Source organism: Diachasmimorpha longicaudata, chromosome 4 (genome assembly GCF_034640455.1).
Source record: "Diachasmimorpha longicaudata isolate KC_UGA_2023 chromosome 4, iyDiaLong2, whole genome shotgun sequence".
Classification (NCBI taxonomy): domain Eukaryota; kingdom Metazoa; phylum Arthropoda; class Insecta; order Hymenoptera; family Braconidae; genus Diachasmimorpha; species Diachasmimorpha longicaudata.
The window spans coordinates 10,955,650-10,970,509 of NC_087228.1; the positions used below are offsets into that span (position 1 = coordinate 10,955,650).

Genomic DNA, 14,860 nt, shown 5'->3' on the forward strand with positions numbered 1-14,860 from the left:
GGCAAATTTCTATGCGTACAGGGTATGTGTAAGTAGTGACCTCTGTGTGTCACAGGGAGAACACATACGACAATAAATGAGACTCTAGCGATCGAAACATTTTGAGCTCAAGTACAAACGGGTAGAAATCTAGCACAAACGATAAAATTATTTCGTATTGCGAAAAGCAATCACCTGTCGACTATCGTCATAGGAATTAAAATAAAAAGTCAGAATATCGCCTCAATCGTGACATTTAGACGGTACATATTCATTTTGTTTATGCCTTCAAATGATAGTTCCTCTGGTATCCTCTCACTTCAGACAATTTTCGTCAATTCGAGGAAGAGGAGAAGATTGGAATTGAGGTCGAGGCATCAATTGACTTGGATTGAAAAAATCGTGGATCTTCGGTCCAACGATACGCAAGAAAATCGCGGAAATTAAAGGCAATCACCTCGGATGACAATTCCCACAGAGGAATGCCGAAGAGTGGGATCATAAAGGTAGGAAGTAAATCAGAATTTTTTTTTCTTATAAAAATTTACTCATCTCCTGACACTCCATTTCCATACATTTCAACCTTATCACAGTAAATAGTGAGTGCATATCTCCAATTTTTCACAAATGGGGAGCAAATTGTGGGGAAGTTCATCACGACCTATCATAATGGGGATTTGAGAAGAATGACTGATTAATGTTGCTGATGAACAACAATTATGATTATTTCTGGAAAAATTGCATTTCTCACATTTAAATTTCGTAACAAGTTCTGAAGCATCCACCAAGACGGCGCCACACCGATGAACAATTTGAAACATTATAAAAACCTCGATGAATCGAAGAAATTATAAGAAATGCGGAATTACGTAGAATTGATATGAGTTATCAGGGAATGACACTAGTATGTTTATAATAACAACTGGGGGCTAGTCAACTATGAGATATCAAAAATTAATGATATGGGGATTAATATCACTATTTATAGACAAGACTTTGTTCAGAAGCATAAATACAAATATCCTATTAATGATTTAAAGGGAATAATCAAGCCCAATCCGATTTTTGACTAGTGATTCACCGATTTCGAGCACTGGGTTTCATTCATTCGAAAAGGATGATTAAAATTAGGAATTTAAAAGAAGATGTTAACCAACACGTCAATGTGAAAACAGTTGGACTGTCTATTCACCTCTGACAATGTCTAAAAATCAAACAGCTTGATGGGTATTTTTACCAATCATCTCCACGGAAGTCCTCTGATACCGAGCTTCTCTAAAGCTCTCTGAAAACCCATTCAACTCGTCGAGAATGGATTCAATGTTCCTACCCTTGGTCTCAGGGACGAAGAAGAATGTGAAGACCAGACTGCACACGCAGAAACCCGCGAGCAGAAAGAAAGAGCCACCAATGGTAAGGGTATCCATGATGAACGGAAAGAACTTCATCATGATGAACGACACGATCCACATGAAGACCATTGAAATAGAATTAGCGAAGCCTGAGATATCAGAGCTAAAGACCTCGGAGGCGACTACGAATGGTGCTGGACCCATACCGAGGCAGTAAACAATGGCATAGCCTGAGATTGCTGTGACGGGTATCCAAGAGAATGAGTGTACATCGTGACCTGAACTCTGGACTAGCAAGAAGGAGCCGAGAACGCAATGACAAACGGCCATTCCAGCGCAAGAGATCATGATCAGGGGTCGTCTTCCAGCCCTCTCCATCATGACGGTTGATAACCAGGACCCGGCAACTTGGATAGAACCCACGAGAATCGTCGCTGTATTTGGAGCCAGTGAACTTCCAGCTAGTTTGAAGATGGTCGCGGTGTAGGCGACCTGGAAATGATATTCAAGTGGTATTTTACTGGAGGGTGGAAGCAAGTAGTAGGATCTTCCTATTGAAATTCTGATTCGATTGAGAGTTCCCTTAGAAATATTCCATAGAATTTTTATTGAATGTGTAGAGGACATACGTTCACTCCTAAAGATTTTTAATTCAGTATAAATACCATAACTTAATTATTTAACTCACCACTGCGCTGATCCCGCAGAACTGCTGACCCCCCAGCATGGCCATTGCGATCATGAACCCCTTAAAGGTGCCCCGGTCCCTGAACAATGCCCTGAATCCAACTGATTTATCATTAGCTGAATTTTCCTTGGCAAGTGCCTGTAGTCTCGTCAGCTCATGATCAACACTTGCCTTATCGTTAGCCTTCAGCCACATCAGCGACCTGAAATACATCAAAATTATTATTAATTACTTTAATTTATAGTTGCAATCGCCGGTTTTCAGAGGATTAATTTTTTTCAATTTATCTGGTTAATAAATGAACACAATACAATGCGGGCAATGAGTTCACCTTGTAGCTTCTGCAACTCGTCCCCTCCTCATCAAATAAATCGGCGTCTCCGGCATGAAGACAAATCCTCCCAAGAATAGCATGGGAATCACCAGCGCACAAAGGGCGAAAATATTGTACGGTAAAATGGCCCCGAAAATGTAGGCCAGGAGGATGCCAATGTTCACGGAGAAGACGAGGATGCTGCCGTATTGTCCTCGAACGCTGTCCCCGGAAATTTCGGAGACGTAGATGGGAATGACGAAGATGAGGACGGCTGCTGCGAAGCCTGCGAAAAGACGGGCCGCGAGAAGGTATGTCCAGTCTCTCGCGAACAGGATGAGAAGCCAGCAGAGGCCCGAGGGTACTGCGATTATGCAGCCTGTTATCTTGCGTCCAAACCGCTCCGCCAAGGAACTACAGATGGGTAGGACTGCCAAGGCTCCTATGCAGAGAATGCCGTTCATCCAGGACATTTGATCGTTCGTCATTGGGGCTGTACCGATTGGGGTCCCTGGGGACTGCAGCAGAGGGGCCATTGGCGAGGACCAACCCAGGATCATTCCGTATGAGAGGGACGACAAATTTACTGGAATAAATTTGACGTTGGGAACATTTGAAGATTGTGTTCTGAATGGGATTTTTAGGGACGAATCTAATTTATTCCAATCACTTTATAAATTAACTTGTCGTCAATTACAATATCCGTCACATTTCTGTACTTACTTAGAATCGTTGCGAAGAACTGCCGCCACTTTCCGGGCTCAATAGTCGTTATTTTTCGGGTCTCCATTCTTCAAATGTCGATTAGAATTTTACGAGACGTCAAACAATCTTTTTATCGTCTTTATTCGATTTTCCACTGATGAATTCGCAATTAATTAATTGAACTAATGAATTAGTCAAGCATTTGTGGACGTAAGTCAAAAATGAATTTGATTATATAACCGAATGATTGAATCATTTGTATTGCTGCCTCCTCCGGAGGCACGTCCAGAAGTGCTCACACCAGATCTGTTCCCTTGTATTTCATTTTATAGCGATAGCCAAGCCCCCCAAGTTCACCACTCTTATCATGCCACGTGAGGGTAATGCTCACATTCCAAACATTTTCCACAGCTGCTATCCCGACTCTCATTCAGACGTCAGCACTAGGGGTGTTAATTCCTCAGAGATTTCTGCTAAATCCCCCGAATTCGATCGGGGATTCAGTGCCGAAGCTCGCAGAATCCTGTCAGGAGTTTTGCGCATCGTCAGTTGAAATTTCATCAGCACGTTTATGATTTTTCCATTTTTTCTGATGGAAGAAACGTACGTCAGACGAACTGTTTGCTTTGCGATCAGTAGCACGAGTTTCCTATGATCATGATTTACAGCTCTTCATCAACATACTATTCCTAGCGAATTGCAAATTTACTCGATGATTAATTGAAACTTCCGACTAAAGCTTCAATTTGATTTATCCAATGCACATTCAATACTGAGGCTACTAATCCGTCTAATCGCATGTGCTGACAGATCGCATCGTAAATTTCAAGCGTTTCTGCTCTGCTCCTGGGCGAAAATGAAAATTAAGTCTCGTGCTTTCGTCGATATTTGTCTAATCAATATTAACTTTCTGTTCCAGAGACATCGAATTTTCCTGGTTGTAATATTCTTCTCCGGAGACGATGACATGGCGTTGCAGCGGAGCAACGAATCAGGAGATGATAGCGAAGTTAAAACGTGAGGATGGGGACGAATATTTGAAGACTGGGAAAAAAATCGATTCTCAAAAGTTTCTCCATAATCAATCAATGATTGATCTTTAGAGTAACTTTTATTGTAAAAATTTTCCGGGGCATGTCAATTAAATTCGACCAATTGATTCCCAGAAAATGGAATTTTAACGACGGAGAGAGCTGAAGCGGCAATGCTCGCAATTGACCGAGGAAAGTACTGTCACGAGTCTGATCCGTACCTGGACCGTCCCAGGAGAATAGGCTACAATGTCACCATCAGTGCTCCGCACATGGTAATCCTTCATCAGCTCAAAATTTTCAATAAAAAATCCAAACTGGAGTACACTGTCACCGAATACGAGTGAATTTGAAATTCCTGTCAAGCAAATCTCGATTCAGAGAAGCGCATTAGGGTCATGATCGTCATGAGGTCAAGCCATGTTATCTAAGCATGTCACAATTGTTGATATGATTGTGCTGATCAATTTTTTAATCTCGATGTTGCAATATTTTTTTACCAAGTGCATTGCTATCGTCGATAAGGAAAATGGACGAAAGGAAAAGTGGGTAGAGACGATCATGACCGTGATGTGTATGAGAATTAATTGATGTTGATTGCGATTTTAGCACGCTTACGCCTTATCGATTCTGACGGACCAGCTGAAGGAGGGCTGCAGGGCATTGGACGTCGGCTCAGGGTCTGGATATTTGACGGCATGTATGGGGTTCCTGGTGGGGGCTTCGGGGAAAGTGGTTGGGGTCGAACATATTCCCGAGCTTGTGGCTATTGGGGAAAGGAATTTGAGGGAGGATTGCCCGACCTTCATAGAGGATGGACGGATTAAATTCGTGGGTAAGAACTGCGTGCATACAAATGGTTTGTGTCATTGTGGGTTTCGCTTTCCGTATTAAAAAAGTAATCATTATTGCCTGTATTAAAAAAAATTCTACGATAAGTTCTCGATATTCCTCAGAGGCCGATGGACGAATTGGATACTCCCAGGAGGCCCCCTACGATGCGATCCACGTCGGAGCGGCTGCTGAGTCGATCCCCGAAGAGGTACCTCCCAAAAATAGTCACAAAATCCCGAAAACAATGTACAATAAAATTTGTAATTTAATTTCAAGAAATTTGAAAATCTAATTGACGAAAATCCCCCATTAACGACGACAATAAAAATGAATAGATATTCCTCTGCAGTTGGTGAGGCAACTGGCCCCTGGGGGTCGCCTGATTCTCCCAGTCGTTGCCATCGAGGGCTTTCAGAAGTACCAGGACCTGGTGCAAGTCGACAAGGATCACGATGGCACAGTGAAAACCCAGAAGCTCATGCACGTCTCTTACGTTCTACTCACCGATCCAAATACTCAATTACATAATTAGGACTCTCCAAATCCCCCCCCCCGTTTCACCCCTACCCTATTGTCTAAATTCGGATAGAACAAGAAAAGCTCGTCAGTGGGACAGCCACCAGCTGTGCAAACAGTTCCAACCCAAAAATTGTCCAAAGTCAGGAGAATTTAACGCACTCTGGGATGTGCTGCCGTCAGCTAATGCCGCAGCAACACTACAATCGATCTATCGAATTATGTAAATATACTTATGTCTATATCTTTAAGTGCTTTGATAAATTTTATTTATGTGAAGAATTAAATTATATTTTTGAAATATGACACTCTGGCTTTTCTCATTGCAATATCGATTTAAATCGACATGGGCACCACATGCGTTCTAGGGAATATGGGGACTTGTGAGATGGCACTTGTGGAGAAGTCTAGGGATTTTGTATGTCAGCGAGAATTTCGCAGAAATGTAAAATTGAGGTTCGTGTTTTTGCTACAAGTTTTTGAAGTGAAATGGAACGTTCTGGCTACGGGTTATTCAGTAATAAATAGCTGAGATTTATAATATTTTCAACAAAGTATTATTGTCTGAGTAATAATATAGCTTGGATTAGTGGAAGCTAAAGAGAAGATCGCGCTCCAGAAATAATAAAGGAACATGGAATAATCTTCACGTGTGGAACTAATGATTTTGTGAATTAAGTAATGAACTAATGATTAAGGTTGGTGTCTTCATTGCAGTTGCAACGATAGTCATGGCAGCGTTTGGGAGGTACCATGGAAGATCGAACAAGGACCTAGTGCAGTACCTGAAGAGTAAGTGGCTTCAAAAAATTCTGCAAATTGTATGTAAAATAACTCGAGTACGGTAGAGTGAAATTTCCTCATTTTTTTTTATTTCCAAGGTATTTTCTTAAGCTTTAAAATGAGCAAAGATTTATTCAAATTGCTTCATTTTGTCGCCAGATATTGGAGATTCAAAACAGGTGTCTTGAAGCCTATGATTCAACGACCCTTTTTTTATTGCAGAGTCGAAGGTGATCAAGTCTGATCGAGTTTTTGATGCAATGTGCTCGGTGGACAGAGCAAAATATACCTCAGGATATCCGTACATTGACGCTCCTCAGGGGATTGGTTATGGAGTGACAATAAGCGCTCCTCACATGGTACAGCATCACTAAGACATTTCTTTGGTTCATTACTCGACTATGTTCAATTATTTACGAGTTATGAAGTCAATATTGAACATGTCTCAATAAAAATGTGCAAAGTAGACATACAAAAGCCTCTGTTTAGCACGCCCATGCTCTGGAACTCCTCGAGGACAAGTTGAAACCTGGGAATAAAGCCCTGGATGTTGGCTCCGGGTCTGGATACCTGACAGCTTGTATGGGGGTCATGCTGGGGAATGAGGGAGTTGCAGTTGGGATTGATCATATCCCAGAGCTTCAGGTGCTAGCTAAGAAGAATATCATGAGTGATAAGCCTGAACTGATAGCGAGTGGCCGTGTTGAATTAGTTGGTAATTATTTTAAGCCATTTTCAATTTCTCGAAATGCCTGGAAAGTCTAGAGATCGTTCCATAATACTCTCAACGGACTTGTTCAAATTTATTTATGGGTTTCTAATACCTTTAGTGGGAGATGGAAGACTAGGTTATCCAAATCAAGCTCCTTACGACGCCATCCACGTAGGAGCAGCAGCAAAAGAGACTCCTCAGACAGTAAAACCACGCTTTTCTGGAATTTATATTTTCCGATATTTCTAATTTGATTTTGAAGTCAATTTTGATTAATTTACTCCTCAGCTAATTGAACAACTAGCCCCAGGGGGAAGACTGATCGTGCCAGTAGGCCCCGCGAACTCAGATCAGACCCTCATTCAGATTGACAAGACTCTGGAGGGAGAGATTAAACAACGACCTCTTATGGGAGTCGTCTACGTTCCTCTGACTGACAAGGAGAGGCAGTACAGCTCATGAAACCAATGTCTGCTCCAGTGAGCTAATTTATTGTGTTACTTTTTCGCGTTCGTAATCATTTTAAATGTTTGAAGGCTCAACGACTTAAAACAATGAAATTAATAGGATTTAAGCTTGTGATTTTTTTTCGACTGCAGTTTCCTGTGTTCTGATAACGTTGCGTTCGATAATAGTTCTTTTTTATGAAGTAAGATACTCATGAAAAATATTCTCGAAAGTTTTAGGTTGTCACTATTCAATAGTGCAGCCAAAATCCTGAAATTTCCTTATTTTATACGACTTTACCAATATTATTTTGACAATATTACCAAAAATACTAGTTTTAGTGGAAAATTTGATTATATTGTTTTTGTAGTCCGTGAAATTCTCCCCAAAGAAAGCCTTGTATTTTTTTCCAAAGCTAGAAAGTCTGGCAATATGGGCAACAGAATGGAAATCTGTTTCTCTAGTTTTACCATCTTGTTATTCTCTTTTGAAGCAAAATTCCGACGAAAATTCGCACGGTCTCATAGATTATCACATGTTTGAAAGTAGTCATTTTTTATTATCAATAAAATTATTCAAGTTATCATCACGATGATCAATGCATTTATTCTCCTATAATTAATCAAACTTAGATCTCTAATAATTAGTCCAAATACGTATTTCAAATTATGTACACCCAAAATAGACTAGAATCACTTTTTCAAATACCTGTTTTCTCTTAAAAAATTCTCCGATGAACCCCTCCTTAGATAAATTTCCACCGGAACATGAAAGATGAACTGTTTCGATAGAGGTCAAAATGGGGCTCACGAAACTGATGAATTTCTTTACGATTAAAACAATTAACACGAATTGAAAAATAAACACAACTCACATATTGCGTTCGTTGAGGAATGTCATATATCACATTACAATAGCCCATGTTTTGAATCGATTCATTAAAAAAAATTAATTGACTGGAGAGTAAGAAAAGATTTTTAAATTTAATTGTCTAGAACTTGAACTGATCAGAGAGATTTTACTAACACTAGACTAAGGGCAGATCCAATGGAAATTCCTAGCCCGAGAAACGCACCCATCATTGCTGAGGCTATTTCCTTGTCATGGGAATCAACAACCCTGTTCATAATAAAAATAAAAATTATTACGACTAAAATATTACACTGAAAATATTTTTTTTAATAATTCAAAATGACTCACGTCGGGACCAGGATGAACGCAATATTGCAGAGATAGCCATTGCCAATGGCGAAGATAATAGTCAAGAGCATGTAGTAAACATCATCAGTTATGTACACTGGGAGATGATGACGAGGCTGGGCGTTGCAGAACATCAATGCTGGCACGAATATCGCTCGAATTAGGGCGAATATTACGATGAGCCACGGTTTACCTTTCGGCTGGAAGAAATAGAAGAAGGATTTATAAAGTTTAATCTTATATCATTTTTTTTCAAATAAATTCTCAATCTCGATTATAATTTCGATTTTTAATCTTTAAATCTTGACTGAATCATTCGAGCAATGTATTTTTACCCAGAGGAAAATTCCGGCGAGTATACGACCGATGTAATCCCCACAACTGAATGTGAGATATGTGATAACAGGTACGAAGTAGATATCTATAAAAAAGGGAAATTAATAATGAAAAAAAGAAAAATGTCTTAATATCGATCACTGGCTGGTACAAACCATTCCAGGCATAACCCTTCCCCTTGTTCTTGCTCTCCACGAGGACGGTAATAGCAGGGTAAACAGACATAGTAACGAAGAATGTGAGAAAAATGCCGAGAGCATAAGGCCATATTCTCTTCAATATATTGACATAATTAGTTTTTGGTCCCTCGACAAAACTAACTTCAGCATTCACTGAGAAATTGGACTCTGGTGGCCTCGGTTTCTGCATCATATGATGCAAGAAATATTCCTGGAAATTATAATCGGCTTAATATTGCTTATGTATCTGTTGAGGTCTCAACAATTCGTTTAATCCGATTGAAATAAATTAAAGATGATGAGGGTATTTGTCCTTCATCACCTATATTAACATTCCTAAAGCGGGTCTGTGCGCTGATAATACTATGCTCGATAGCAGTTCAAAATACTTTCCATCAATATCTTCAAAATTAATGGTTTCAACGAATAATGTGTTGGACTCACCTCTCGTTCGAGAAAAATGTATGCGATCAGAGAGCATAAAAGGACAATATCTCCAATGATGAAATAAACGAGGCCAGAGACAACTGGACTAGCTCCAATCCAGAGGGACAATATCTCCGTCAAAGCTGTAAATATTCCACCCAAAGCCTGACCACTCGACATTGCTGTTATGTATTTTGGATTAAAACGTCCTACGATTCCCATTAAACTTCCTCCAAAAATGGCACTCAAGGCTGCAAATTCAAGATGTTGACACTCAAGAGTAAATTTAGTACTATTAAAACACATTACTGCAGAATTTTTAATTATTATGATTACCATAAAAAATATTATCGATTGAAAAACCTTATTCATTCACATTAGAATATCAATTGAAAAAATGCCTCCTACCGTTAACAATGGCAAATGATGTCAGCACGATAATTAAAAATGTATTCTGCCCTGGAACATTGAATTATTTCCATTCGAGATTAGTTGAAAACGATCAAAAAGCTCATAATGACATAATAGATAAGAATCACTCACATTCGTCCGTGTTAATTTTAACAAATGCAGTTGTCATTATGAACAGCAGGAGAATGAGCAATTGAGTCCCTATCATCCTCACTTGCTGTGATAATCTGCAATGAGATAATCAATTCTGTAATTAAGTGCAATCAGGATCCTTCCCAGTAACAATTATCTCACATTTTACTAAGAAATGTATTCAGTATTAAAAATAAAGTGCTTGGGATAGCACTGGCGATGTTCAGGTAGGATGTAAAACTCGCTTGAAGATCTGTCCTCTTCTCTAGAATTTCGGTGTGCGTGTAGTTGTGGAGGCCAGTGTTGTTGGGGTGAATTGCCCTGAATTTGTACATCCAGTACTGCGAAATTAGATTCTCGTCAATTCTGATAATTAATAATTCATAATTTGGCTCATGTAATGATTTATCTTTTATATCTGTCGGTTAATCACTCGACAATCGAGCAAATTATTGATAATTACCCAGACAGAATAAGAAATTGCATAAATAAATGTTTACCTCGTCGGCAGTGATAAAAAAGGCCCAGGGTATGAGAGTATTTATTCCCAATAAGTAGAAAACAATGTAAGCCAAGTTGTATCTGCATAAATAATTGAAAAACAAATTATTTTCAGATTTTTTCATAAAATCACTCGCTGCTCGAATTATTTCGTGATTTAATGAGATAAAAATTGCGTAGAGTGGTTTGTAATATTTTACGATTCTCACCTGTCCCTAGGGAGAGGCAGCAAATGGTTTTGATCTGGTACAGAAACACTAGCATCATCCATTTCCGTTTCGATGTCATCCTCAAATTCACTGTCACTCCCCCCCAGCAATGGTCTTCTGTTAATGGAGTACGCCATCCTCTAAACAATAATATATCAAGCAAATAGAGGAAAATTAAATGAAGAAAGAATGAATGAAAGAAATTAATGAGGAAAGTCTCGGGAACGCATATTTGTCATTCTGTCCAGGATTAAAATGAGTCAGAGAATTAATCTTGCAGTTTCAATAATAAATATTCACAGCTATGAGTCAAAATCAAGTCTCACAGATTAACAGCATAATAAACTCTTTCCTGACAAATTAAAAGTATCCCCATGCGTCAACCCTCCAACCAAAATGATAAATACTCACAATAAAAGACTCAAAGTAGAAAAAATCCGAGAAACTCACGGCTCAAAGATCGACAACATAACGAACATTAAAGGAAACTGACGTTAAAACTGACTTTTCTCCCGAGTCGTCTGCGTTCTCCAAACATCTCAGCAGACAATGTTTCGTCACAACTTTCGTCGGATTACTGGCTGTCGTCCTCGTGGCATATCCTCCTGATGATTCCCCCAGCTATCCTCTTCACTAATCCCTGGTCAGATCCAACAAATGGGAGAACGTTCGTGACACAATTCAACAGCTGGCAAATCCATTGTTTATTTCCGTCCAATTACTCACACTTCTCTCCAGTAAACGCATGCTCCCATGTACACCAAGTGAGGCAATTATCCCTGACAATTACCCCCACTATAACCAATCCCCACTCACATCTTCTCCACGACGTTTCCTCCTCTTGCTCGCGAAATACCTTTCATGTTGCCCTTCGATTCTGCTGATGGCGTGACTCTTCTGGTGCTTCTGGTCGACACGAAAACATCGATATTGTCCAGAATCGATACATTTGATCAATCGACCAACATCGCCCATGCGCACTTCCACCTCGGAAGATCAAATCATCCCCCACCTCTAGCTGAATCAGCTGTCGTCGTAAAAATAACAACAATGGAGTGGGGCGTATGCTCTGTCGAGGATGAAATCGTGTGAGCATGTGAAACATTAATTTTCGAGGTAAAACATATTGGAATACTCGTCAGTCGTCATTCTTGCACGTGATAATTCCCAGCCAAGAAGACAAGGAAGTTTAACAATTCTCGTTTTATTAACGCTCCGATGATTGTTCAACTGCAGAAAGCTCATGCGTCAGTGTGGTGGGGGTGGAGTAAACAAAGCTGTTAATGGGTTATTTATTCTCAGTTGAAAGGTCTCTGCATACTTTATCGGACAGTGTTGAATGAAATTTTTAAACGTCGATATGTTGTTGTCGGTTAAAAGATGGTGGGTAGTGCTGCTTTGTTATCTTTCATGATTTTTTATTCTTTGGAGGTGAATCGACGGTTTAATACATCATTTGGGTTTCTCTAGCTTTTGCATGAGAGACTCGGTCAGAGCGCTTAGCAGCGGCGAGGTCTCCACTGCCCTCAGGCCCTTTTACTTCACTGTACATCCGGATTTATTTGGACAATATCCGACACAAAGGGTAAGCCATTGAGAGCTACGTGAGTGGCATGCGCTCACTTAACTCTTTGTTCTGTTTTTTTTTTGGTAAATGATGTCTTGACTGTCTTGATATCTTCGATTTAGACTGTCAACGAAAATTCCCTGAAGCAGTTAAGCTCTGTTATCGAATGCCTTCAGCAACGGAGGCCAATTAATCCCATGACACTACCGTTTTATTTACGCTCCAAGGATGAAAGAGAAGTGAAGGCTGGGAAGTTTACACTTGTGAAGATACAGCTCAATGACAAAGACCTGAAGAAGACGATAATATCTATTTTGAAGACCTGTAATTTGCCCACGACCTTCGTGGAGAAGATTGAGGAGCCGGTCAGAACTACCAAGAAAGAGAAGAACTTCTGGGAGGCGAGGGGGGGCTTCGGGAGAGGGGTGGACTTCACTGATCTCGAGGATGATCCGCTCTATCAGTCGATTTTCATGAGGCGGACGATGAATTCAGAGCCTGACACTTTCAAGTAAATAAATAAAACAAACAACATTTGCTTTGTCTTCCATATCGTATGAAGTTTAAATGATCTTATCAGCAATGTCATTGATCTACGTAAACGCCGATAGGGCATATTTAGATAAACACGTAAATGAAGCTCACGTAAAGCTGGAGGCCTGCAGGCCAGTGAGGGAGGAAGTCAAGAAGTTGGAAAAAATTCTGTGCGAGCAGCTGGGGCTCAGGGACATCTTCTGGGATTGCGGCTGGAATATCGCGCACTACCGGGGGTGTCTCCTGGCCTTCCAGAACCTCGCGAGACATCATCCCGAGCAGATGGAGATCCTCAGGGAGAGGACACTGGTATTTGCCAATGACACTGGGATCAGTTCTGAGGGAAATGTTCTGTTGAATTCTGGAGAAGTTAGACATAACTGGCTGGATGTAAGTTACTGAGATTAGCTTCCTTGGATCTGACTCTGGAAATCCAAGGACTAATCTCTCTCTTGATCCAGAACTAATCTCAAAAAATGACTTTGCAACAAGATTCAAGATTCTAGTTGGTTTTTTTCTTTTTTTATGGAACTTTAGATGATTAGGAATATTCCGAAGCACGATCTCATTCTCCGACGTCTACCAGCTTTTGAGAAGGCTGTCTCTCGGGTTCTTCTAGATATAAAAATTGGCAGAAGGTGTGTAACGGCGTGAAGTCGAACAATTGTCGTAGTTACAAAAGGGAATAAGGATCTAGTGATTTTTTTTATCAGTCCACTCGTCATTTTTTACTCATCCTTATTTCACGCGATGATTGACGCACCGTAGTACGAGGGAATGAATAACCATAAGGATCAGGGTGCTTTATATGTGCAGGAAATTCATGCCGAAGGTCATGGTCGGACAGTACGAGCATCAACTGAGGCAATTAACTACTACTCTCTCGGATTATCGAGGGAGACCTGGGTACCCGAAGACTTGGCCATCGAGTTTGGGATCTTATGAGTTAGTTATCGAGGCGTGAGTATTTTTTAAAAAATCCTGATAATTTTGATTAAAGTATCCATCTAGTGAATAACCATAACAAATTTGTTTTAACAACCGCATTATTTTTTTTATTCATAAAATGACATGAGAGAATGAACTTCATCTTTTCTCCGTCATGTTCATAAATAATTGAAAATTGCAGGGAAGCTGGACCTCTCATGCTGTCCCCCACAGGACAATTTATCGTGCCATCCTCATGCCCAGGATTTTTGCTCGTTACTTTTATCACTGAAAATCTGGATGAGGCGACGAAGAGACTGAATCACTATAACAAGTAAAGTATCGATCCTCGAAATTTCCCTGCGGAGATAATGTCTATATATACTGATATTTTTATTAATTATTATTGATCTAGAATAAAATATGTGGAGAGAGAACTTCACAATAAGACGATTAAAGAGCTCTGCTTGGCAGGATTGAACAAAGACGACAGCATAACCCCTGACCTTATGATCCAGTGCTGTGAGAAACTACTCAAAAATAAGGAGACACTGATGCCAATGCTAGATGGTGTCATGCTGTGGGTCACTCACTACTACTCAGTGATGACAGATGGTGTGCTGTGCATTCCATGGGACTGGAAATTCTAAGAATTCCTCGGTCAATAAATGAAGTGTTACCTGAATCACATTAGTCAATACATACTCCATTTCATACGATATATTTTTACATAATTTTTCGCGCGAGAACTGTAAGCTATTTTTATATTAGATATCTAGATATTCTAGAAGCGAATGTATTACCAGAAAATTATAGAAAATTGATCATCTCAGGATAACAATTGTCCATCGATATATGATAATCATGAAAGATTCTATTTTTTTTCCATGTGGATCGTTGATTAAATTGTACATTGAACATAAAAAATGGAATATAAAAGTCATTGAAGAACTTTTAAGAGGAAAGACGCCTAATACTTTTTTCCCAGTCCTTAGAAATTTATCTTGATTTGATTAAAATTTGAATGGTTTCGCGGTATTTACCTTCATCTGCCTCCCAGCCCTCTTCAGGTGAACTT

General features: G+C 39.8%; 4 protein-coding genes across 8 annotated transcripts; 2 read left to right on the plus strand and 2 right to left on the minus strand.

Moving 5' to 3' along the window:
- The first annotated feature begins 82 nt into the window (after positions 1-82).
- On the plus strand, positions 83-7,946 carry Pcmt (Protein-L-isoaspartate (D-aspartate) O-methyltransferase). 4 transcript variants are annotated; one of them, XR_010298796.1, is made up of 9 exons: positions 83-485; positions 3,449-3,640; positions 3,957-4,054; positions 4,204-4,343; positions 4,678-4,903; positions 5,025-5,148; positions 5,238-5,641; positions 6,136-6,210; positions 6,424-6,490. XR_010298796.1 is itself a non-coding variant. In XM_064119223.1 (6 exons), exons 1-6 carry the CDS (start codon positions 5,587-5,589, stop codon positions 7,373-7,375), a joined length of 753 nt encoding a protein of 250 aa, XP_063975293.1. In that variant the 5' UTR covers positions 5,441-5,586; the 3' UTR covers positions 7,376-7,946. The 4 variants fall into 4 exon arrangements, 1 of the variants encoding a protein (XP_063975293.1); XR_010298795.1 differs by lacking the exon at positions 3,449-3,640 and having other exon boundaries at positions 84-485; XR_010298797.1 differs by lacking the exon at positions 3,449-3,640 and having other exon boundaries at positions 88-485; positions 5,025-5,110; positions 5,252-5,641.
- LOC135161536 (facilitated trehalose transporter Tret1-like) lies at positions 504-3,358 on the minus strand. The gene is made up of 4 exons (XM_064119211.1): positions 3,056-3,358; positions 2,351-2,918; positions 2,020-2,221; positions 504-1,823 (listed from the first exon to the last, which is right to left on the minus strand). The coding sequence occupies exons 1-4, from the start codon at positions 3,120-3,122 to the stop codon at positions 1,191-1,193; spliced, it is 1,470 nt and encodes a 489-aa protein (XP_063975281.1). The 5' UTR covers positions 3,123-3,358; the 3' UTR covers positions 504-1,190.
- Positions 7,941-11,556, minus strand: LOC135161537 (equilibrative nucleoside transporter 2). Its single transcript, XM_064119212.1, has 11 exons — positions 11,260-11,556; positions 10,755-10,894; positions 10,545-10,626; positions 10,207-10,385; positions 10,045-10,139; positions 9,910-9,960; positions 9,520-9,752; positions 9,052-9,286; positions 8,896-8,981; positions 8,561-8,760; positions 7,941-8,479 (listed from the first exon to the last, which is right to left on the minus strand). The coding sequence occupies exons 1-11, from the start codon at positions 11,290-11,292 to the stop codon at positions 8,368-8,370; spliced, it is 1,446 nt and encodes a 481-aa protein (XP_063975282.1). The 5' UTR covers positions 11,293-11,556; the 3' UTR covers positions 7,941-8,367.
- A 170-nt stretch (positions 11,557-11,726) lies between these two features.
- LOC135161535 (T-cell activation inhibitor, mitochondrial) lies at positions 11,727-14,747 on the plus strand. Of its 2 annotated transcripts, XM_064119209.1 has the most exons (9): positions 11,727-11,870; positions 11,991-12,137; positions 12,225-12,339; positions 12,444-12,832; positions 12,933-13,245; positions 13,393-13,493; positions 13,654-13,815; positions 13,985-14,116; positions 14,198-14,747. In XM_064119209.1, the coding sequence occupies exons 2-9, from the start codon at positions 12,094-12,096 to the stop codon at positions 14,430-14,432; spliced, it is 1,491 nt and encodes a 496-aa protein (XP_063975279.1). In that variant the 5' UTR covers positions 11,727-11,870; positions 11,991-12,093; the 3' UTR covers positions 14,433-14,747. The 2 variants fall into 2 exon arrangements, with proteins under 2 accessions (XP_063975279.1, XP_063975280.1); XM_064119210.1 differs by having other exon boundaries at positions 11,727-12,137; positions 13,672-13,815.
- Positions 14,748-14,860: the final 113 nt, after the last annotated feature.